At 42.3% G+C, this 23,787-nt stretch overlaps 1 protein-coding gene across 1 annotated transcript in view; it reads left to right on the top strand.

Moving 5' to 3' along the window:
- LOC119449682 (probable phospholipid-transporting ATPase IA) overlaps positions 1 to 23,787 on the top strand; it is a 108,358-nt gene that overhangs the window by 39,738 nt on the left and 44,833 nt on the right. Inside the window, exons 4-22 of the mRNA XM_049665398.1 lie at positions 1,153 to 1,252; positions 2,280 to 2,378; positions 3,945 to 3,990; positions 6,074 to 6,188; positions 6,532 to 6,594; positions 6,697 to 6,831; positions 7,473 to 7,552; positions 9,394 to 9,434; positions 9,530 to 9,586; positions 11,527 to 11,635; positions 13,755 to 13,885; positions 15,286 to 15,452; positions 17,317 to 17,374; positions 18,671 to 18,782; positions 20,398 to 20,480; positions 22,040 to 22,089; positions 22,246 to 22,315; positions 23,102 to 23,189; positions 23,393 to 23,445. Of these exons, the coding sequence (XP_049521355.1) occupies positions 1,153 to 1,252; positions 2,280 to 2,378; positions 3,945 to 3,990; positions 6,074 to 6,188; positions 6,532 to 6,594; positions 6,697 to 6,831; positions 7,473 to 7,552; positions 9,394 to 9,434; positions 9,530 to 9,586; positions 11,527 to 11,635; positions 13,755 to 13,885; positions 15,286 to 15,452; positions 17,317 to 17,374; positions 18,671 to 18,782; positions 20,398 to 20,480; positions 22,040 to 22,089; positions 22,246 to 22,315; positions 23,102 to 23,189; positions 23,393 to 23,445 (1,657 nt within the window). The remainder of the gene's footprint in view (positions 1 to 1,152; positions 1,253 to 2,279; positions 2,379 to 3,944; positions 3,991 to 6,073; positions 6,189 to 6,531; positions 6,595 to 6,696; positions 6,832 to 7,472; positions 7,553 to 9,393; positions 9,435 to 9,529; positions 9,587 to 11,526; positions 11,636 to 13,754; positions 13,886 to 15,285; positions 15,453 to 17,316; positions 17,375 to 18,670; positions 18,783 to 20,397; positions 20,481 to 22,039; positions 22,090 to 22,245; positions 22,316 to 23,101; positions 23,190 to 23,392; positions 23,446 to 23,787) is intronic.

Raw genomic sequence — 23,787 nt, forward strand, 5'->3', positions numbered from 1 at the left:
GGGTTTTTTATTGTGTACCAAATTCACGGGACACAGGCGTTTTTACATTTTGCCCCCATCGAAATGTGGCCACCATCTCCGCAATTTGATGCTGTGCCCTCGGGCTTAGCAATGCAACACCAAAGCCACTACGCCACCACGGTGGCTTGCATATGGCTTCTTTGCCATACTGCTTCATTTACTGTCAAGTTCCAGTAAAAGTCTTGCAAATGAGAATGACACTGAATCAGTTTTGGAATCCTACCTTAAGCTAGTTCGTGCAAGGTTCTGACTGGCAGTATTCATGTTTTAGCATGTCAAATTTTGTGTTCTGAGTTGACATTTTGCAGTTTACCATTAATTCATGCATGCCAGTAATATTAGCTGCACCTTACTTACCAGCATTCAAACAAATAAATAGATTCAGTCAGATTAAACATCTCCAGTGCTGATGTTTCTTGATTTCACTTCAGTGGTCTTTGTCTTTGCAACAGCTGAATGGCCACAGCTGAATGGCCAGCCTGGTTATGGTGTGGTGCTGGCTGCTTTTTTTGTTACTACCTTGTGCTGTTTCCTTTTAAATGAAAACCATTCTTTGCCTCTAGCCAGGCACTTACCGCCGTATTCAAGAACTCAACTTAAGTTGAAGCCCATGCTTGACTTGATCTGAGTGACGCCTGGCGTGAAAGTGCCCAGGACGCTCATTGCGTTTCCTCCGGCCCGTTCACCACAGGTGCCATTTCAATCAAGTCAAGCATGGGCTTCAACTGAAGTTGCATTCTTGAATACGAGGGTTAGTGGTAGGCAGCTAGGTACCTGTCTTACATTTGGAGCTGGGAAAGTATCCCCAAAAGTGATCAGCCATGAATCCTGCTCCTGGTTGTGATGGAATAGGTTGTAATGTTTCTTTATCAGAGTACAGTAAATCGGTTATCATTCAGTCATCATCACGCCATCATCGTCAAGCCATTGTCAACATTATTGTTCTTGGCTTGCCATTGTTGTCACTCACAATCGCTCACCTTACATGGAAATGTTATGCCGTCTGGTAACACTTTGCAGCATCTCAAATGAGGCTAAATAGCCAGCTCCCAGCAAAACGCTTTGCGTAACATTGATTTTCATAGTGCGTGGGATCCACACAATTTCTTTTTCTTCTTTTACACTTTTCAGGACTGCAAAATACAACATCCTCTCCTTTCTCCCCAAGTTCCTATTTGAACAGTTTAGGCGATACGCCAACGTGTTCTTTCTTTTCATTGCACTATTACAGGTGAGTCATCTTTTGTGCCTATCGCTGGTGAGATTGGACTAGTATTTCAGTTGTTTTGTGATGAGGTATCACGTTTAAAAATTTATTCTTTAGTGGCAGTGTGAAACCTTTGAAAGCAGTGTAAATGCTTACATTTGATATAGAAAAATGTGATCCTAACAGCTGATGCAAACACTATGCTGGGATAAGTTTCACTAAAAGATCATCCTGAATGCTGTTTGTTTTGCTTATACTGCAAGAGGCAGTGGCATATGTAAACAGTAATATTGCACCCTTTGCACACTATTGCACTCTTAAAGGGAACATCTAGCAGGTAATAAATGCATTATAACTGCAATATTTATTAGACTATATTGACATGCATACATTGTTTATCAATTGTTTATGCTTTTTTTCGGTGACTGCTTTTCACCCGCCAACAACTTCAAGGTTATCGCTCAGTGTAAGACACGCCTGCATAGATAGGAAATTTCTTCAATGTTATCTTTGATTCTTTGTGTTAACTATGTTGCCACTGAACCTTGTATAATCAGATTGCATGAGTGACGTGAATAGTGTTGTACTTTCTGGAAGGCACACAGGCACCAGTCATTACGTTAGAACTTTCGAGGAGACATATAAATAGCCGACGCATTTGACCCACAGATCAGATTTCGATGATCGCCAAGTGTGTGCTCATGTACTTAGTTGTGCTTTGAGTGCCACTTGTTTTTCTGGGCAAAGGTTCACCCAATAAAAAAATCACGCTTTGGCTGTGTCTTATGTTGTGTTATCGCAACAATGTGACATCATGGAAAAGTGACTGACAGGATTCATTAAGCAGACATCCATGCACAAGAAAATAATGTACTGTCATTCATAGCATATCTCGACTGTAATTGATGATAGAATGCTAATTAGGTATTCTCCTTTAAGATTGAACCATACTGCACAAGCCCTGCATTTACTTGTTGCACAGTTATGTGCTTCTTCATATTCTGTTTATTTAATAATTTTTCTTACTTTAATTTCCTGCCTTTCCTTGCAGCAAATCCCCAATGTGTCACCCACAGGCCGCTACACAACGGCTGTTCCCCTCGTCTTTATCCTCGTTGTCTCGGCACTCAAAGAAATTGTGGAGGACTTTGTGAGTTCTCTGCATGTCTCTCTGTTTTCTGTCTAGTGATTGCCAATGTAGTTATAAAGGAGCGTCTGGGGTGGAGATGATGGCCTGATAGTGAAGCCAGAGAATTCATCTTACTATCGGCATCTAAGCATTGATGTCCAGTTGACCACGAGAAGCATTCAGTGCCTACCTTTTTACAGTAACCAAATAAGTTTGTGAAAGTTCACAAGGGGGAGAAACACTCACAGAAGGAAAGATTGCCATCTACGTGATGTAGGATTCAGACTGTAGCAGAAGGCTACGAAGGAATTCATCTTGGTTTCGTAAAAAAGCAAACTTATGGTACATTATACTGGTCCCTGCCAGGCTGTGGCTCGGATTGCAGCGATGCAATGTTTGTTTGAAACCGGATCCAGAAATAGCCTGCCAGAGCTGAATGTTCAGCCGATGACTAAAGCAGTTGAAGATTGTAAGCAGAAATTTGTCAGCATTGCCTATATTGTAAATAAGCAAGCCTGGCAGACAAAATAACATGCGCACATGAAAATCTGCTGCTGTGGCAGATGCGGTGAACCAACAACAATATTGCTGAAACCATGTGACCAGAACTCTGGTGGACCTCAGGCGTGATCCCAGTATGAATTTTCGTAGTGAAGAAGTGCACTATTGAGACACAAGAATGAATGACAAAAAGGACACATAACACATGGAGATTGCTTGCCCGAATGTCATGTGTGTCCTTTCTGTCGTTGGTTCTTGTGGCTCATTCACTTCAACAAACGCAACCAACTAGCCCACCCTTAGCCCTTCTCCCAGGACGAAGGTGAGAATGCCTCCAAGTGCCCTGAGCTGGAGCGCAATGCTCTGAAAAAACCAGGCAAATGTGCCTGAATGTTTTGTTTGGACCAGTTGAATGTAACATTCACCTGAGAGTTCCCAGAAGCGACCAGATGAATGTACCATTAGTATAGTACCTTATTTATTCGAATATAAGGTGAGGTTTTTTTTTCCCAGAATCTTTAGCATCGGAGTCACCCCTTGCCTTATATGCAAGGCTGGTGGATTCAGTTACAATTTCAATATGGCGGCAGCAGCACCACATTTCTGGTGATCCAAATTTTAGACGACAGTGCAAGTTGTAGCTGGTGAGGCAGCACTGTAATTCTGCACGCATAACCCGCATTGAGGATTTAAAAAATTAACAGTATTGCAGGGTGCGGGTCATATGCGAATATTGCCTTGAGGTGTGACTTTACTGCAGCGTGAATTTCACCTTATAGCGCGGCTCCATGGCAGCACAGCACGCGCTGCCGTGCCATGCTGTGTGCCATTGTATATGTTACAACTGTCCTGTTTTCATTTTCCTGTTCTCTCTGTTGCCTGTTAGTCTGGTAAGAAAGGTATTTGCTGGAAAGTGTTCCTAAGATTGTAGCAGATACGTCGTCAGTTGTGTGTGGCTGAAAGCTTGACAGTGCTCGGATATTTTGACAAAGTAACCTTGTTTCAATGTACGTGGTCCTTCCTCTCCCTCATGTCCTTCTTCACACTTGGCGGTCACTGACATTTTTTTTTTTTTTCTGTTTTCAGAAAAGGCACCTAGCAGATGATGCCGTGAACAATAGCATAGTCTTAGGTAAGCTTTAAGTAAAATTTTGTCCCTTGAGTGCAAAGGTTGGTCGTGCGTGAGTGGCAGACAGCAAGGATGTGATGTCAGTTAATATTGCCGTCATCAATCTAACCCCACTGCCGGACTAAGGTCTCTCCCAGTAATCTCGAGCTCTCCTGTCCTGTATCTTAGCCCAAATTTTTTAATATCCACTCCGTCTCATCCTTTGCGGCCCTCGACTGTATTCTCCTTCCCGTTGCGCCTAACCTGTTATCTAACAGACCACTGGGTTTACACATTACATGAGCTGTTGATCTGTGGGTGCTGGGCCAAATTCATGGCATGTGGCTCCCCTCGTGTTATGTTGTGGCATTTTGGGGAAGTGGGAGAGGGTTGCTTAATGCTCCTTCATCTTGTAAGAAGTGGGGAAGGAGGCTTGAAAACTGAAGCAGGCCTTATAGGCTGCATGCAAAGGCACGGCCAGCCACATGCTGCAGGCTGCATGTTTGACACCCCCAGTTTCGATGATAATGAGAGGCATTTATGATAAATTTTATTCTGGTAGCAAAAATTGAGTGCCAGGTGAATACGGTAAGAGAGAGATAAAAGAAAAACAGGGAACTTAGCCAGAGGATATCTTCCGTTGGCTACCCTGCACTGGGGAAGTGAAAGAAGGGCTATGAAAGAATGAAAGAGGTGAGACATGAAAGAAAAAGAAGGAAAGCATGAACAATTTAGAACTGTGTGCAAGCACTGTCACACAGTCTGTGAAAGGCGTCACATAGTCATAAACAATGTCTGCGTCCCACTGAAGCATATAACGCTACACAGTGCAGTCACAATTTGTCACACGATCCGGTGACAAATTGTGCAGCACAGCACAGCAGTGCCTTTATGGCGGCTGATGTGATGTCTGTGTAGACCAATGCACAAGAATTTTGTTTTCTGTGAGTATGCGTTTGTCCAACTGGTCTAGCATTAATGAGAGTGCTGCTCTTTGTTGGTTGAAGCAAGGGCACTTGCAAAGAAGGTGCACAATTGTTTCGCTGCGCCCATAAAGTTTGTGAAGTGGGCTATTGGCCATTCCAATGATAAAGGAGCGTGCATTTGAAAATGCTACTCCAAGCCGTAGATGAGCTAGAAGATTGGAGTCACGTCGTGAGAGGTCGGACGGAGTACGAAGCTGTAAATTAGGTTCCAAGGTATGAACGTGTGCGCTTGTAAATTCAGATGAATTCAACTGATCTAATGTTAGCTGATACGCAAGTGAACAAATAAATATGGTAAAGGACACAATATTGGCATAGGCCGGAATGGTGAAGCTGTTGAGTTTGTTGCACAGAAAGCATCAAACATATATAGTTGGTTGTGCACTGAACTAAGTTCTTTTTTAAAATTTTTTTCTGGCTTTCCACCTTGCTTTATTATGTTGTTGATGGTCATGAGGTTCTGAGTCATTTCAGTACTTTTATATTATTTAACATGGCTGAATGAAAAACTAAATCCTAAATTTGAATTCTGCCAACCAGTGGTGTACCCAGCAATTTTCTTTGGGGAATGGGTGGGGGCAGAACCCCTAAGCCTACAATGACCGTCTTGGAAAGTCATTCAATAGGATTTTTTCATGTTTGAATTAGAAACAACACTGACAAATAATTAATTTATAAGACAGAACATTTACTTGAATCCCCAGAAATGTGCCCAGCAAAGAGCCGTTATGCTAGTGCAGGGAAAATTTTGGGTTACAGGTGGGGGTGTGTCAGGGAGTGCTAAGCCCGAATTGTAGTGACTACCTGCTGAGATAAAAATAAATACTAAGGTTTTCCTTTGAGACTAATTGTCTAGCACGAAATAGTAGAGACCACTCTTGGCTTTGAGCCTGTGACCACCCTAAGGAACCTCTTAATACTATCATGTCTGCATGCGCAGGTTGTTAGATTTCAAACTTTCATGGCCACCAAATAACTTGCCAACTTTTTCAGGCAGTGGTACACGAGGCATGGTTTCAACCAACATGAGCATGTGCTTGGGAACCTTGGAACCTGCATTTACAGTGGCCTCACCTTTTACATCTTCTGTGCATTGTTAATTTCTTCAATTTTCTTTTCAGCCCTGCGGGACGGGGAATGGAAGGGAATCAGGTGGAACCAGGTCATGGTGGGTGACTTTCTGAAGATTACCAGCGGCCAGTTTTTTCCTGCTGACCTGGTCTTGTTGTCTTCAAGGTACGAGCAGCACTGTGCATGTCTTCTTGATCTGCGTTTCTGTGGAAAGATTTGCCTCCATGTTCCAAGTTTCTGTAGCAGGTTGAGCGTAAAAGTGTTTGCAAAATTCAAAAGCTGCATTTTAACTATCAATTCAAAACACAAACTTATTATATATATATATATATATATATATATATAAAATGATGAGCTCACAGCAAAAGAAAACTGGTACTTGTATTAGCGTAAACATTATTTCTGTCTTCATTGTTTAACTGAATTAGCTGCATTGCTCACATGCTCATGTCATTCATGTATATTTACGTATAATGTAAATTAATGAGCGGTCTCTTATTGTATTCAGCGAACCACAAGGAATGTGCTACATCGAAACTGCGAACCTCGATGGTGAAACAAACCTCAAATAAGGCAGGTAAGGGATGCATAGTTAGTTTTGCACATGGTATAATCATACATCAGTCAGCTTGGTGCTGCTGAAATCCAAGGCCGGTGACACTTTTCTCTGCTCTCCCCAGGGTCTGACCCAGACAGCAGGGATGCTGACTACCAAAAGCCTCGCTGAAATGCAGGGTCTTGTGGAATGCGAATTGCCAAATCGCCACCTGTACGAGTTTACAGGCAACATCCATATCAATAATCCCAAGTGAGTTTATTTGCCTGATAAGGTTCAGCCTTTTCAGTATTTACTTTGGGCTGACAGCCTCTTAGCTTTCTGTACGTACTATGTGTATGGCCGATATTGCCGAGTAGATGCAGAAAGCCAAGTATGATGAGCAAAGCTTTTACCTGTGTAGTGAGTCTACATAGCTTGTAGTGTGCGTGCCATTTACGAGCTAGCTAGTTCACTATCTAGATTTAAATATTTGCAGAAACAAGGCCTTTGTGTTGATATTTGTGACTTACGGGGCTTTCTTCACTTACATTCCTCACTTTTTTGCATAGCTAAAAACTTTCTGCACTATGATTGCCAAGTGTTATTGCACCAGGATTGGGCTGCCTCCTTGGCTGCTAGTTCCATATGTTTATTTGATGCCAAACGTATACTATAAAAGCCCAGTTGTCATTGCTTCCTCCCTGTCAAGATGCAAAATGTTGTCCCTTAATAAAGCTTGTGCACTCAGCTTTAAGAGGGCATTTGAGAAAGCCCCACATAGTCAAAGCTAATCCAGAGCCCTACACTATGGCATCTCCAATCTTTCAAAAATCAATCAATCAATCAAAACTCAAAGAAAGTGGGCTGTCAGGCACTGTGCACTTTCAACAGCCTTCTGTAATTTTTCCAAGGCCTGCAAAGACATGCCCCCTGGGTCCTGATCAGATTCTACTTCGTGGTGCCATGTTGAAGAACACAACGTGGGCATTTGGTGAGTTTGTGCATTTTGCCTTTGCTCACAACTTGTCGTAGGTGCAGCAGGCTCCCTTTAAGTGTAACTTCAATGGGTTAGACAGGGCTGTTCTATTTTTGCCGTGAGGAAAATTTGTGCTGAAGCACTACACCTGTTGAGTATGCATACGAGGTGTGTTCAAAAAGAAACCGAACTTTTGCTATAACACCTTTACTGCCTATGGCACAACATTTTAAGTGCTGTCCCCTTCAAAGTAGTCCCCTCTACTGGCAATGCACTCTTCCCATCTTTTCTTCCATTTTTGGAAAGCCTCCTGGAATGCACTTTCTGGAATGGCGCGCAGGTCTCTTCTCGCATTGTCCTTGATCTCCCCTACGGTTTAGAAATGACGTCCTTTCAAGGTGGTTTTCAGCTTGGGGAATAGAAAAAAGTCTGCTGGGGCTAGATCCGGAGAGTATGGTGGGTGGGGCACAACAGGAGTGTGGTGTTTCGCTAAGTAGCTGCGGACAAGGAGCGACGCATGAGCCGAGGAATTGTCATGATGCAACATCCGAGCCTGATTTTCCCACAATTCAGGCCTCTTACTGCGCACAGAAACTCTCAAACGTGCTAGGATCCCTGGTAAACTTCTTTGTTTACTGTCTGACCATGTGGCACAAATTCTTGATGGACAATGCCTTTGCAGTCAAAAAACACAACCAACATCACCTTCATTTTTGACCAATTCATGCATGCTTTTTTTGGATGAGGAGAACCTTTGGCCACCCACTGCGATGACTGCACTTTCGTTTCAACATCATAGCCATAAACCCATGTCTCATCGCCTGTTATGATGTTCTTAAGAAAGTTTTCATCATTGGCAGCGGCGAACAGTTCCTGGCTGATTTCAACACGGGTCTGCTTCTGTTCGTCAGTCAACAAATGCGGCCCAAATTTTGCACTGACACGACGCATCCCAAGTTTGTCATTCAAAATTTCATGACCATGATCCTACGCTGATACCCACTTCGTCAGCGACTTCTCGAACAGTCAAATGACGATTTCTATGAATCACATTTCGAACTCTCTTGATGTGGTCATCATCTGTGGATGTGGAAGGTCGTCCAGGCTTGGGATCGTCACCGGCCGACATTCTTCCATCTTAAAACGTTTGAACCAATCATAGCACTGCATGCGACTTATACAGGCTTCCCCGTATGCTTGGCTAAGCAACTGAAATGTCTCTATGAAAGTTTTCCCAAGTTAGTAGCAGAACTTCACACACACACGCTACTCTTCCAATTCCTTCATTGTCACTTTGGCACCAATCCAAAGAACAGCTTGTTCATGTGCTCACTTCAGCGGCTGTAGCTCGCCAACTAACGGTCGGAGCGAAACGCAGCAAATGGCAGTTTGTTGTCTAAACCTGCCGCTACATGCGCTCAGTAGCCGCAGCGCGTTCCCTCTGCCAGTTGGCGTGCTATTTCAAAAGTTCGGTTTCTTTTTGAACACACCTCGTATTTGTCAAAACTTGTGCTAGGCACAGGATTTCTAGCAAATGCTAGGTGTGCTACGCACACTAACTGGCTTTCAGCTTTGTGATTTTTTACTTGTTCCCTAAAGTTCTTTTAAAATGTTAACTGGTAGATTTTAGCTCACTAATCTATAATTAGTGATTCTCGTACAAATCCAAACTTCCATTGCAGCGAATGATGGGTTGCCAGAAAACTTGTCTTAATATGTTTAATAATTCCCTATTAAAGCTTTAACTGGAACACTCAGTATATAGGAGACCAGCCAGCTCTGAGGGCATTGTATCATTTTATGCAGCAGTTTCACTGAAGCATCACGAATCTTTTTTCTTTCTCTTTTCTTCACAGGTGTTGTCATTTACACGGGCCATGAAACAAAGCTCATGATGGTCAGTGTGCTTGTTAGGACATGAACAACATGTCCGAGGAAAGTCTAGAGCACTGCAGCATGACAAAATGTCTTTCTTGTTGTCTCCTTGTACAGAACTCCACTGCTGCTCCGTTGAAGCGGTCTACTGTTGATAAAGTCACCAACACCCAGGTACCTGCTGGCTGCTGTTTTTGAGTGAAGCAACGCTTTTTGAAGGACATAATTGCGGCTAACAAGATGCACATAAGAACAGAGAGACAAAACTTTGTCTATGACAACACTGGCAGCCTACACTTAAACCTCGATTTAACGAAACCTAATTCAATTAAATTTGTTATTTAATGTAGTGCTTTGGTTCCCCTGCACATATTCACAGAGACTGATTTGTTAAAAACTACCAAAGCAAAGCAAAATTCAGCATCTCGCCTGATTTAACAAATTTTGGGGGGAAAGTGAGCAAAAATATGCAATGGAAGAATGAAATGTGCAGTGCAGACAAGAACAAGAGGTCAAGGAACACTGACTAGTGCTGGTTCATGTACCTTGATATTTCATCCTTATCTGCATTGTGCATTTTATTCTTGCTAAGCATTATCAACCAACTCGCCCAGCAACAAGCTTTATTGTATATGCCAGGTTTTAGTTCAGGTGATGGACGTAATTGACCTGTAATGAAGGCTTGCCATTTCCACGAAGAAACACATGATGTGCCCGATGGGCTCGCTATCTATGAGAAGCAAGATAAGTGCATACGCAAGCGAAGACTAACACATCTTTTGATGCTGTCAAATAAGTATAATGTTAATTGCATAAGTGCTTTAAGCATCTTCAATTCAATTTCGTTGAATCAAGGTTTTTGTCCTTCAGGAATATCATCTGTGTATTTCTGTCTGTTCATTTCTTTGTGTGTTCTTTTAACGGCAGTTACGTCCTTCAGCAAGCGAGTACAAAGTAGGATAACAACATAACCTTTTCAAGAGGCATTTATCGCTGCACTGCGCAAACATGTGAAGCCCTCCTGGATTTCTTTTCACAAGTTACCTGCACTTCTTTTGAAGTTGACTTCCGAATGAAACTCAGAAACACCTAAATTGATTAACTGACTCTGCTTTGAGTGGGTTAGGTGCAGTAATGTACGTTAACTACTCCTTCATGCTCTTAGAGCTTAGCTTCAGGAAGATAAGCATTTTTCTTTATTATTATTATTATTATTGCATATGTGGGGGAGATGTTCTGTGTATTCACGAGTGCTTAGCATACTCCACAAATCGTGCATTCCGTCTCCATGCTGTGTCGCAGACCGTGCCACATGTTATCTGTGTTGATTGCAGCAAACATACCTAGTGGCCTCTCGCATTTCCTCATGTTGGTTTTGTCTTGCTACACTGTACTCGCCGCGGTAATTCAGTGGCTATGGCATTGCACTGCTGAGCTCGAGGCCACACTTTGATGAAAGAGGAATGCAAAAACGCTCGTGTACCATGCGTTGAGTGCACTTTAAAGAACCGCAGGTGTTCAACATTATTCGAGAGTCCCCCATTGCAGCATACCTCATAATCATATTGTGGTTTTGACACGTAAAACCACAGAATTGAATTCTTGGTTGGTTAAAAAGGACGGAGTTGCTTGTGTGGTTCTCGTGTGTCTCTGTGCAAAAATTTTAGTAACATGCCCAGCCCAGTTCCATTGTAGGCTTGTGCAAAGCCAAGCACACCACTATTTGCACTATTCTTAAAGCTCATTCACAAAGTTGAGGGCATAATTCCTTGCCAGTGTATCTGTGTTTCTATACGGGCAGAATGAAAAAATGCTTGATTTAAGGGGCCTAAATTAATCTTGAGCACCCCCCCCCCCCACTCTTTTCTCAGGCATTCTCACAACCCATGAGTTGCTTTTAGGCTTCAAACCCCATAATTTGATTTAAAGTGATTTTGAAGCTCTTGTTAATATTTTTAGTGGAGGCTAGCATTCCACTTAGTTGCTTGAAGTAGATGAGATGCCAGATGTCCAATATGTGTGTGGCGTTGCTTCTCCACTGTGTCAAATCTGGTAATGACCTTTCTTTGTTGTCATTGTATCATAACCACAAAACTATGTGGTTTCTTGTCTAGATCATCATGTTGTTTCTGCTGCTTATCGTCCTGGCACTGATCAGCTCGGTGGCAAGTGAGATTTGGACTGCAAAGCACGCTGCCACCGACTGGTATCTAGGGTTGGATGGTACGTGTCCTCATGACTTCCTTATCACATTTGCTGCTTTATTGTAATTCTACAAATATAATGCTACTGCCGCTATTAAGGCAAGCCGACTTTTTGATGCCTTATAAAGAAATGCAACACAGTAAAAATACTCAAGGGGCTGTAAAAAGGGTTGCAATGTGTAGAGTCAATGTTCAATCGTACAGATGAACGACAAATACTTGTCTTGCCGTACTTGTGCAAATGCTGGTATCACCTGAGAATTCCGTTCGCAAGCACCGCTTGACCATTCAGGTTTGAGCAGTGAAGCTTTGACTTTTACAGGCCTTTCTAAGTATGAGCTCCCTGTCTTGCCTTATTGGTGTACTCTCGCATGCAAAAGTAATAGACACACCCATTCTTATTCAAACCATGATTGGACATCGCTTAATGGAACCATTACCGTTAATGCTTGTTTAAGGTGTAGTTGTAAGCCTGAAGAATATCATTAAGTTAGCTGATGCAAAAAGTGGTCACAACGGAGTGGCAGTCTGTTAATTTTGCTTAGGAGGGTATATTTCAGGCATTTTTACATTCACATTAAAAAGTCTAACAAATGATTGACTTAGTACACTGTTTTTTGAAGCTAATGGACAACAGACTTCATATGGCTGTTGTAAATATTTTTAACTCCTCGGTACCTCCTATTCTTATTGTTATGTATTCTGTGAGGTTTGTTGGAACTTGGTTTTCTTATTATGCCCCTGTTAGGTGTGTTAACATGCTTTTCCTGCTTTTTCCTTGCTAGGAGCATGTAAGTAGATGCAGCACTGTGTTGTTGCAGATAGTTTACTGATTCATGAGTTGAGCTTGCAAACTGTTCACTTGGAACATAGGTTGTGTTTTTTGTGCTTCTTCATAATGCCTTAGGCACCACTTCATCTGGGAGAGAACTAAATTTACCGAAATTTCAGTAAAACAAGGAATCGGCATGGTTTTGGCAACAGAACTGCAATATGAGTTTTCTATGCAGATTTAAATTATGTCGTCAGTTTTTTGTGTAGCTGTTGATAGGTTTTGAGTTATGTGATGCACAATGGCAAAATATAGTCATCTTTCCAGGCACTTTTTTATGTACTAAATTTACACAAAAAGCATTGTGCTGTAGCTTGTTTAATTTTGAGGCGTGTCTCCCCTTAATGTGTTAATTTTCTCTGTTAATTGAGGTCACGTTAGGCTGATAGCCATGCTAAATAAAAATGCTGACAGGATAGTTGAAGAAAAAAGAAAACAAAGTTTCAATTGAGTGAGAACTGATTTAAGGAAGTTTTCTGTAATGACAGCTTACACATACCGCCCCTCAAAGTCATGTGCCCTAAGTTTCTTCACTTTGTTTCCCTAGACGTGAAGGACGTGTCACAACTTCACTCCTCTAAAACATTAATTGCTAGTTGTGTAAATTAGTAATGTGTTGTATAAACATTGCACGAGGCATTTGAGCAAAGCAGCACTGTCACCATCTTAGTTTGCAAGGCTACTTTTAGCTTACCTAACCACTCACCCACCCACAACCTGCCAACACATGTACCTCGTATTAGCTCGCTTACTTGCTTGCTCACCTCTGCATTAGCTTGCTGTCATTCAAATGCACCGCTCAATAAATGCCTCACTGACTGACTAAATAACCAAAGTTATTACTAACTGAATGGCTTACTAACTATCCAACCAACTACAGTTCTGTATTTTATGTGTTAAGCCAAGCACAAAATTTGATAGTGGTCTAGACATTGTATGCATGCCTTCGCTGCTGCAGAATACTGCAGCTACATACTTTTGCGAACAGTGTGAGAATGGGACTAAGATTAAGAGAACACACGACACAGGCACTACAGCTGCTTGTACTACGGCTACTTTTTTGGCAGTAAACATTGATGATGGGTGATTTAGGGTGGATATAGGAACTAATGTCTTTACAGAAATTAAACTATTGCAAGGACATAGCTTAGAATGTATCAAGCTGTTAATTGTGTGTTTTGTCTTTTTGCTCTTGTATATTGCTGTGGCAGTGCTTCACCTGCACCGTTACCCAGCTGGTTTTTTCACGACCTCAGTCTGACCATGCGTCTCTCACTCCCTCTTTGGCCCCCATTCCCCCTTGCAGACCTGAGCAGCAACAGCAACTTTTGCTACAACTTCCTCACCTTCATCATCCTGTACAACAATCTGATTCCCATCAGCTTACAGGTGACTCTGGAAATGGTGCGATTCATACAGGCCAGTTTCATCAACATGGTATGTGCATACCCTCAACTCATTTTCAGAAGGCACTTTGGGCATTGTTGCAGCAAGGGAGCCAATTTTACCACCTTGTCGGGACAGTATCCTGTCAGCTTTTGCCATCCTATCAGTATGCTGCGTTAACTGATAGCATTCTACCCACCTCTACTACATGATACCTGTTGCTGTAATTATGTAGCTATACCATTCTACATACTGCTCAACGGTGTCGATATCCAGTCACGTCAGCGGCACTCCAGTGTTGATAAAATGCACATAAACACCTGCAAATGTAGGTGCATATTAAAAAAATGCTGGCTCAAATTAATCCTGAACAAGCCACTACAGCATCCCTCATATCACCGGGTGCAGCTTTCAAGCATTGAACCTCATCAGTTATTATAAGTATTATTGCAATAATATGATCCTGTTCCGTTAGTTATAGGATTTCTGCCAATTTTTGGTCTTACATCTGCAACTACTTGCTTGCTTGAAAACATAAATGACCTTTGGCTTCTTGCATTTAGGCACTTGTTCCTTTCTGAACGTTAAATTTTAGGGGTACACGATTGTGTAGTGTTTTCATTTGGATATTGACTCAGTTCTTTGACCTTACTGTCTCATCATGAGCAGCAACTTGCTGTGGTAGGTCTGTGGCAATGGCGTTCTGCTGATGAGCACGAGGTCACAGATCTGATTTCTGGGCACGGTAGCCGCATTTCGATGGGTCCGAAATGCAAAAACGCTCGTGTGCTTAGATTTAGGTGTACGTTAAAGAACTTCATAGGCTCAAACTTAATCTACAACACTTCTCGTGGCTCATGAGTTGCTTTTAAATGTTAAGCCCTGTAATACATGTACTGTACATATAATCATCAGTAACGACGCCATCGCTACGTTGTAGGGCTTTGTTCTCTCGGGCTCATTTGAACTTGCCAAATGAGCATTGTGAAATAGTACAAAGCTTTGCTGAAGCTGATAGCAAGTCCGAAATATAAATTTTCAAAATTGATAAGGGTTCATGAATAAGATAGCAAGTCCAAAATATCCAGTCCTCTGAATTGGTGAAGGTTGAATAACAAGCTTTAGTGTTTTTGAAGATTCAAATTCGAGCGTTAGAATAGTGAGCTTTTGCATCTTCAAAAACTCAAGTGTCCTTGGTGCACCAAAACGCTTTTCAGTCAGACTTCCTCAACATTGCTAGTGCTTTGCGTGATTGGTCATTGGTACTCCTGCTGCATAAATTCGCAATCGCGCACCGGCATACGATTCATCAATAGCCTATGCCACATTAATCTGAACAAATTATTGTTTTTGTCAGGCCACTGGCTGGCATGCCAACTCTTCCCACCAAAAACTGCATGTGTCGACAGTTTCTGGGCTCATGTGCCTCCATCTTGTCCCTGTCCTGTCAGGATTCGGAGATGTACCACGAAGATACGGATACACCCGCCATGGCCAGGACTTCCAACCTGAATGAGGAACTCGGCCAGGTCAAGTACATCTTCTCCGACAAGACTGGCACCTTGACCTGCAACATCATGGAATTCAAGCGCTGCAGCATCGCTGGCCGGATGTATGGGTAGGTGACATGCCAGTGTTTGTTCATTTTACAGTGATGAATTCTGTTTTAATTATTGTTTAAAGCAACACCAAAAGCAAACATTGAATACATCCAGAATGTTGCTTACTCTAGATATAAATTTTCTTACAATTGTATTACCTAAAGTCAAATGTGGTGCCACCGTCAATGCGAGTTTCCTAATGAATGCTGTATTGCCACGGGGAATGCCGAGGTATAGGAATGTGAGGCTCGTCTTGAATGAGGCTTGGTTGAAGACATTTCTGCATTAATAACGCTTATTGTTTACTCGCATTTATTATAACTAGTAGTAGCAGTAAGCAAAGAAAACAAAAACAGACAATTGAAACTGTCGCACTTTGAGTGCACACCTTACAGTTTTTCCTGCAGCTTTAATGGCTCGCTGATACTTGTTCATATTTGATATAGTTGTACAACCCAGTTCGAGTTCTCATGGTTTAACAAACAGTATTTTTGCATAATAATAAAAAAAAATGCAGATCCCATGCACTGTGGAAATTCGTGTAAGCGAAGCTTTGATGAGCTGGCAAGACAAAATGGCACATCGCAATAAGAAACACCCAACAGATTTCGGTGACAAACTTGTCCCACAACCTGCCCATAACAGTAATCTGTTGCAGTGGAGTACTGTTGCAGAGCAAAAGGAAGTTTTATTCAGGAGTATATATATATTTCTCAGGCAATCATTTTTAGTGATAGCTTTGCGAAATTTTGTGTGATTCGGCACCGGATATTCTGAAGTAGACAATCGATAGTGTTCATGGCACTGTGCAAAAATACCGAACTTGGCACAACGCCAGAAACACTGTATGCCGTATACACCAACGTGTCTGGTGCTGAGCAATGCGAATCCTCACCAAAGTTATTCTATTGCCAACAATGACAGTAAGGTGGCTAGAGTAGCTACAGCTTCTACTCAACGAGACAGGCGACGACACGCCCAATTGCAGAATGGTAAGCAAAGAAAATGTTGCTTTAAAAGCAGCATATTCAGGACACATCTTCAAGGTGTGTTTGCTTTCCAAGAAAGGTGACAATCCACAGCCACCACTTCCCCGCATTCCCATGCATGCAACAGCACTGCAGCATCAGTTTTCTCTCTAGGTAACTGTAAGAAACTGTGCTTCTAGAATTATTGCAACATTAATTTTATGCTAAGATCACACTTAGTTGCAGTGAAATTTGTGTCACTGAAGGGTGCATGCAGGTCTACCACAACTCAAATTGCCCGGAACAAATGCGGTCGCTTACATAGCTATGCCAGTGATATTGGAGGTTATGCCCTGTTGGGCATTACTGCCTGCTTTCAATCAGGGGCCCACACAGGGAGGGTGCCACGCACTGACAGTGTTGTTAAAAAAAAAATAATAACACCAGTGAGAGAATGGCCTACACTGCCCTACAGTATATTTAAATAATCAAATAAGTAAACTTTCATGTTGAAATGCAGAAGTCATATCATTTTACTATCAGTGGTTGATGTAAACTTACCAATTATAAATGGGATGCTATACATCAAGGGGTTGTGTGACATGTTTACAGCAGTAAAGACTGAACACAGCATGACACAAACAGCCCAGGTGCACTCTGTCTTCTCTATTTTATGTTCGATTTTTGTGTCTAGTGCTCTAGGATGTGTCACTCAATCAATCAGCCAAGTAGCCCTGTTTTTTGTCTAACTACACTGTGGTCCTGATATACTGTATTTTCACAGTGGTGTGGCAGCAGTCTTGCGCTACATTTATGTCATTTATCTCAGCTAATATGCACAACTATATGGTAATCTTTTCTTCCACAATTTACTTTTCTTACAAGAACACTTGTCTTATCGTCTTACTTGCAGCACTATGGAAGAAGGGCTTGACGCCAAGGAGATACATGATATTCTTCGCAAGAACACGGTGAGCCATCAGCTATGGCAACTTTTGATGCGCGCTTCCACTGAAAGCTGTTGGAGTAAATTTTTGTCCACTCTCTTTCTCCTTAAATTAAGCGTCTTTTTGTTCTGTGAAAATTCTGTGAAGCCAGACATTCCCGTTTTGTTCAATTTTCCTCCGAGGGTTTCTTACGGAAACAGCACACAGTTTTTGTCCAACAACAAGTCTATGCATTAGCTAACGATACAGGTTTTATTTTTGTAATCTTGATGCCAGCATACTGCCACGAGTCGTTTTTGTCGCAGAAGTTAGCATGTGACAGGTTTTGCAAACACTTTCTGTAGTAATGCAGCCCGTCTCTTATTCTTGTTTATTGATGTTCTTTCCCCTGTGACTTTTTTTGCCTTTGTCAGTCTACATTGATATTATGGAGTACAGTTGACGTCCAATTTTTCGGACTTTGTAGGGGCCACGAGAACATCCTAAAAATCAGGCAGTTCGAAAAAAATGAATGCATGCCTTTTACTGCTTCCAAGGGCTCAAATCGCCACAGGCATGTCTGAAATAGCTCTGAAAGCCTGCCATTTCATTTATTTGGTGTGTCAGTGCTCGTACTGTGACAGGAGATTGCAGGTGCACGCGTGGATAATTAAAGAATACATATTGTGTCCCGTGACAGTGGCCCCTTTCCTCTCTTGGTAAGCTTCACCGCAGTGCATTCGTATGTTTCACCGCAGTAACATTGCTGCACTGCTGCGAAGCTCACTTTCAGGAACCGGCATTATGCAATGTTTGACCATTGGCAGACTTTCCGCACTTCGAAGTGATCGACGAGGATGACAAAGGCAGTGTCGGTGCCATTGCTGACATCGACAAATTCTTTCATTCAAAAGCAAGGCACCGAACAGCAGGAAGCTTGGTAGCGATCGTTAAAGCATACTGTTGCCACTGTGGCTACGGCTGTGAATGGATCGGCGTGCAAGAGCGCTGCTCCAGTGCTGCGAGATAATCAAAATGGCGGTGGAGGTAGCTTCGGTTATTGCCATTTAGGGCCTGCGGTTACGGCAAAAAGTCCAGAAAATCGGATGGCAAGGGTTTCAGTGTCTGAAATTTCTGATGTCATTATACATTGGCTCTGTAGGGTACGTGGTGGTGCCGCGAAGGCGTCCGAATTATCGGGCTTGTCCCGAAAAGTCGGTCGTTGACTGTATTAGCAGTACACAACAATTTTGTGTAGTATCCCAGAGCTTGGAAGGTGGCTTTGAAATGTGTGGCTGTATTTACATGTATCTCTTTTTCTTTTCTAAATTTTGTCTTCAGGCTGCCACACCCTATGTTCGGGAGTTCTTCACGCTGATGGCTGTTTGCCACACAGTGGTACCAGAGATTGACAATGAAACAAATTACATCAAGTACCAGGCTGCATCACCCGGTAATGAACCGTGCTGGCTAGCATCACTCTTGTTACGTTTTGTTTGCTTTGACTTTATTTAGCTTCTTAATTGTGTTACTGTGTGTGGCATGGATGACTTTAGAACTTGTTGTCCTGAATGCTAATGCATTAAGTATGTGCACACATTCTTGCGCTACCCGTTGCAGTGGCTTTTGCATTATGCTGTGGGAACAGATACAAAATACAGTAAACCCTCGTTACAACGAAGTCTCTTTATTTGAATTAATGCTTTAGTTTAGTTGTCACACGGTCCAGACCCAAGCGCATGCATTTTAGCCTGGAATAATTGAACCCTGCAGGCAGCAGGCTCCGCTTAGTGCAAAGAGCAAATCAACAAAACTTCGGAATCTTGAGGTGCCCAAGCAGCGGCCTTGACCTGCACGCCCTCCCTGCCCCGCCATCTACCCAGTGAGAGTGGTGTGCACCTGCCAGTCGGAGATTTTCTTCTTCCTTTTCCTTAAACGCAACATGGAGAAACGGAGAATCTGCGTTCTGGGCGGCGGTAGAGCTTTGACTCGCAGCTTTGGCTAAAGATGGTGTGTGGTGGCTGCCCCCTACGTAAGCCATAGCCTTTCAGATTGTCAGATAGTGTGCACCCTCAGTCTTGAAATTCATGGGAGTCGTGCCCCGCTTTCATAGTGCTGCGCCCATTTGCCACGGTAGTCACTGTGTCAGCGCGGGTATGCTGCGCTTGGTATCGAGACTTTAGTCTTGTTCAGTTTTGGCAGCTTTGGTGAGTGTTTCTAGTGTTGCGCTTTCATCGTTGCCCATGCACCACACCCATGCGCCACAATACTCATTGCTCCATTGCGGGTGTGCAGCGCAAGATATCGAGACTTTAGGCCTGTTCAGCTTCGGCAGCTCTGGCAAGTGTCTGGTGCATAGCATGTGCGTGCTGTTGTTTCAACTTGTGTGGCTCTTCTGCCAAGAAAGTTTTTTGCCATCCCATTCACTTGGTTATAACAAGGGTTTACTGTACCTTTGAAATAATGACATAGCTGCCAACACATGCGTGCCCACAGATGAGCACAATACAGTTGGTAAATTTCAATATGTGTTCTGCATATTAAGGTTAAATACAGTGGCACAAGGTATGGCCATCAGTGTTTCTGTTAGCACCTTACTTTTTTCGTATTCTGATAGTACTATATGCCAGCACATGTCGAACATGCACTTGCCATTCTAGAACAGAAATAAAAATGCATTCAAATTTCACGATCTTAACGTCCTCATATTCATCTGGAGTCTCACATGTTACATTTTGCATAAGAGTTGTCATTTTTTGTAGCATTGGCACTAATTTTCATCCATGAGTTCTAGTGGAACTGGGGCTCATTAACAATGTTGCTGGATCACCTTGATAACAAAATAAGTGCCCAGGTTGCAGAGGTAGCTGCAGTTCATTGAACATGGTGCACCATCCGGATGCAAATCTGGCATTTTCTTTTCTCTCCCTCTCTCTCTCTCTTTTTGGTGCAGTGTACTTCATTTGTGTTCGAAATGAACAGTGTTTCTTTTGACATGTTCAACATGTGTGATGTGATTGTGTACAGATTTATACAACTATGTGCAAAGCCCTTTGTTTATTTTTCAGATGAAGGCGCTCTTGTAAAAGGGGCACGAGAGGTTGGTTTTGTCTTCACTACCAGGACGCCAACACACGTGACAGTCAACATTGTAAGGCGCCCCCTTTTTTTTTTCTTTTTTTGAAAAAAAGATAGTATGGACCCTTCTTGTTGCTGCTTTAAAAGCACACTAAATAAAATGTAAACCTGAAGCTAGATTGGTAGATAACACTTCTTGCATACAAATAGGCCATTCTTATAGAATGTGTGGTAAGGGTGCTATAGAGAGACTTGTGGCAACACTGCCTTTGAATTCCATCGCTAGCTTTGCCACAGTGTCATAAAAGTTTTGCAGCGTCTGCTGGAGTCTAGTCAATTGTTCGGTCATCTATAAAAATGGTTTCATTGCATTAGGAAATAAGCAATACTTGACCTGACAACTTCTCATGCAGTAAAGGGCTAAGGTGTGCAGAAATACCCAGCAACTTGTGATGATGTGCCAGTGATGCTGTCAGTGTAGTGGTTTGGGCTTGAAATTTCCTGAGGGAATATTTTGGCTTTATTTTATTCATCTTTTCCCACCAAGGAGTGCAGATAATTATGAGAAAGTAATCTACCTGTCTAGACAAAGTGTTTCTGTTCAGTATCTGTTTAAGTATGCAGTCTTTATACGCCTTTATAACAAACTTGTCGGGACCTCCAGAAACTTTTGTTATACAGCTCACTTTGTTTTAAAGGTCCCAGCCCATACCGCTCACAATAGAGCAGGCTAAACACGTTTAACAGAAGAAAGCCTTTATTAACATGAATTCAAGAGAAACTCGGTAAAATAAGTCGCACTTTTTTGTGCACACATTGGGTGATAATGTGCAACTGCGGCCAACCTTATTGCACCTAGGTTAACAGCGTGCTTTGTAGCAAAACGCAGCAACTATGCAAAGTAAAGCTGCAAATCGCCAAGTACTGCTATCACTTCCCTTGCTCTCAGATATCTTGGTTTGTTCACAGAATCGTCATCACTGCATCCTTCCGTGACATTCATGTCCTTTTTGCCCTAGATGGTTTGAAGACGTTGTCGGTCGTCAGTTACAATTACATCATCGTGGCTTCATCAACTGCAACATAATTGTTAGCTGTCACACCCACTGCTGCGTTAAAACAAGCAGCGTAAAGTTTAGCAATTCCTGCAGCAATACGTCAGGACTACCTCTGATATCGGCACGCTGGTCAAGTTTGTCGCTAGCACTGCCGTTGGCACTATCGCAGAGCATACCTTGGTGATGTATGCAGAGGGCAGGACACCGCTATATAGTGTTGGTTGTAAAGCAAGAAATCAGCCATCCAGGATGCTGAAATTCATTAGTTGTACAGGCAGGTTCATTGTAGTGGTCTTTGTTGTAAAGGCGGTCACAATACAATAAAGGTAGGAATTCGGCCAGGACATAATCCTTCATTATACAGGTCATTTCGCTATAGGTGCGTTCATTGTAGAGGCATTGAACTGTTTATTGTTCAAAAGATTTAGTGCCATTACCTGCATTATATGCATTCATTTATTCAACAAAAATATGTTTTGAATTTCCATTTCTTGCCTTTATATAAATGCCGCTTTGGTATTGTTTGAAAGCATAATTGAGAAGCGATCTCAGTACATTTTGTCTCTGTTTTCAGTTTGGCTCAAACGAGAAGTATGAGATCTTGAACGTCATAGAGTTTACGAGGTAAGCCTTTCATTTAAGCATGTTTGCTGTTGCAATAAAACTGTATTCAGACATGCTTTATGAATTTGGCATTTAATGAACGTAGCTTGATTTTCTAGGTAAGCTGAGTTCTTCCTTGCAGTTTATTCATTCATGCATCCTTTCATTTCTGCGCAGTACCCGAAAACGAATGTCTGTCTTGGTCAGGACGCCTCAGGGCAAGATTAAGCTATTCTGCAAAGGAGCGGTATGTACTTCTTCATCACACCACCACGCGTTTTCTTCGTTCGGAAACCATGACCCCTGCAGAGCCTGTTTATGATATAGCAAAATGTCAAGAGTACAGCTAACCCTAACTTAGAAACTTGCCATCCTAACTCCCAACAGTATTTCATTGTGCTAGAATTTCCAGCGTCCTTCACGTCACTGCACATTGCACCAACTGCCTCTCTTACTTCTTGCCACATGCTATGCCCTCGTATTGCCACTAGGGGTGTCCTGCACTCTCTGTGCCTCAACATGGCAGTGGGCGTCACCTCATAAAGCTTATTTGGATATCACAGAGAGGCGAATAATGAGAAATAAGAAATGACTCCAGTGTAGAAAACAAACAGTGAGCATGTAACGTTGTGTGCATAAAACTGGCGCAAGCCTTTTTATGCAAGCAAAGAGTGTAAAGGAATTAAAAAGTGCGGCATGGTGGCTTGTTACTATGCAGGCTGTCACCCTAGCCTCTGCCAAGCCATGGCGCTTATCATGCTGAGAATGACAGCAATGACAATTGTGGCTTGCAATTTTCAGTTTTTCACAGTTTCTTTGGTATGAAACGCATTGTAAAACAGTACTTTCACAACCGAGAGAGCTTGAAGCTTGCCTTAAGACTTGTTGCAAGGCCCCTTTTATTGCAAGTTACTTGTATTCTGCGAAACACTTTGTCAAAATATTAGTGTCACGGAACACTATTCTTTACTGAGCGTACGAGCCTGTTAATGGTGGCGTGTGCTGTTTAAGGCTGACATTTGTTGCGTTTCAGGACACTGTCATATATGAAAGGCTCGGAGCTGAGAGCCAGAGTTTCAAAGACATCAACCTCAAGCATCTTGAAGAATTTGCCTCCCAAGGTTAGTGCATCAAGATCTGTTGGCTGAATTCATTTGCATGACATTTCACTTTCTAGGAGGGCATGCATGCACCAACACTTTTTTGTCAGGTGTTCATATTTTGTACATAGCTGATTTTGCTTGCTTCGGTTGCAAGAAAGTTCAAATCGTGGCTTTTTTTTTTGTGGGGTTACCCTAGACGTGGTTTTCTTGTCTTCTTGCAGGTTTGCGAACTCTGTGTCTTGCTGAAGCAGACATTTCTCCAGAATACTATGAGGTAAGAAAGCTGCCATCTCTCTTTATTTCGCTAATTGACACAAGCCTTTTGTGAAAAGGTTTTCTTGTTTCATTATTCGGGCTTTGTTATTAGCCATACAGTGACCTCTTTATTAACCCTGAAGAAATGATTTCACTCCAACTGCTGCTTTGCCCTATTTGTTTAGTGTAACACTTGATGTTGCTACCTGCCTGTTGGTTTGTTAGACCACCATTGTATGTGCACTTCACCGTTGGAAAACCAAGCTGCTGCAAAGACTTGGACCGGTATTGCCACCTGTTGGCAACTAAAGAAAAGAGCATGAATAATAGAGGCAGGTGAATGCTTTCACAGGCTAAAAAC

The sequence above is a fragment of the Dermacentor silvarum genome, chromosome 4, assembly GCF_013339745.2.
Source record: "Dermacentor silvarum isolate Dsil-2018 chromosome 4, BIME_Dsil_1.4, whole genome shotgun sequence".
Classification (NCBI taxonomy): domain Eukaryota; kingdom Metazoa; phylum Arthropoda; class Arachnida; order Ixodida; family Ixodidae; genus Dermacentor; species Dermacentor silvarum.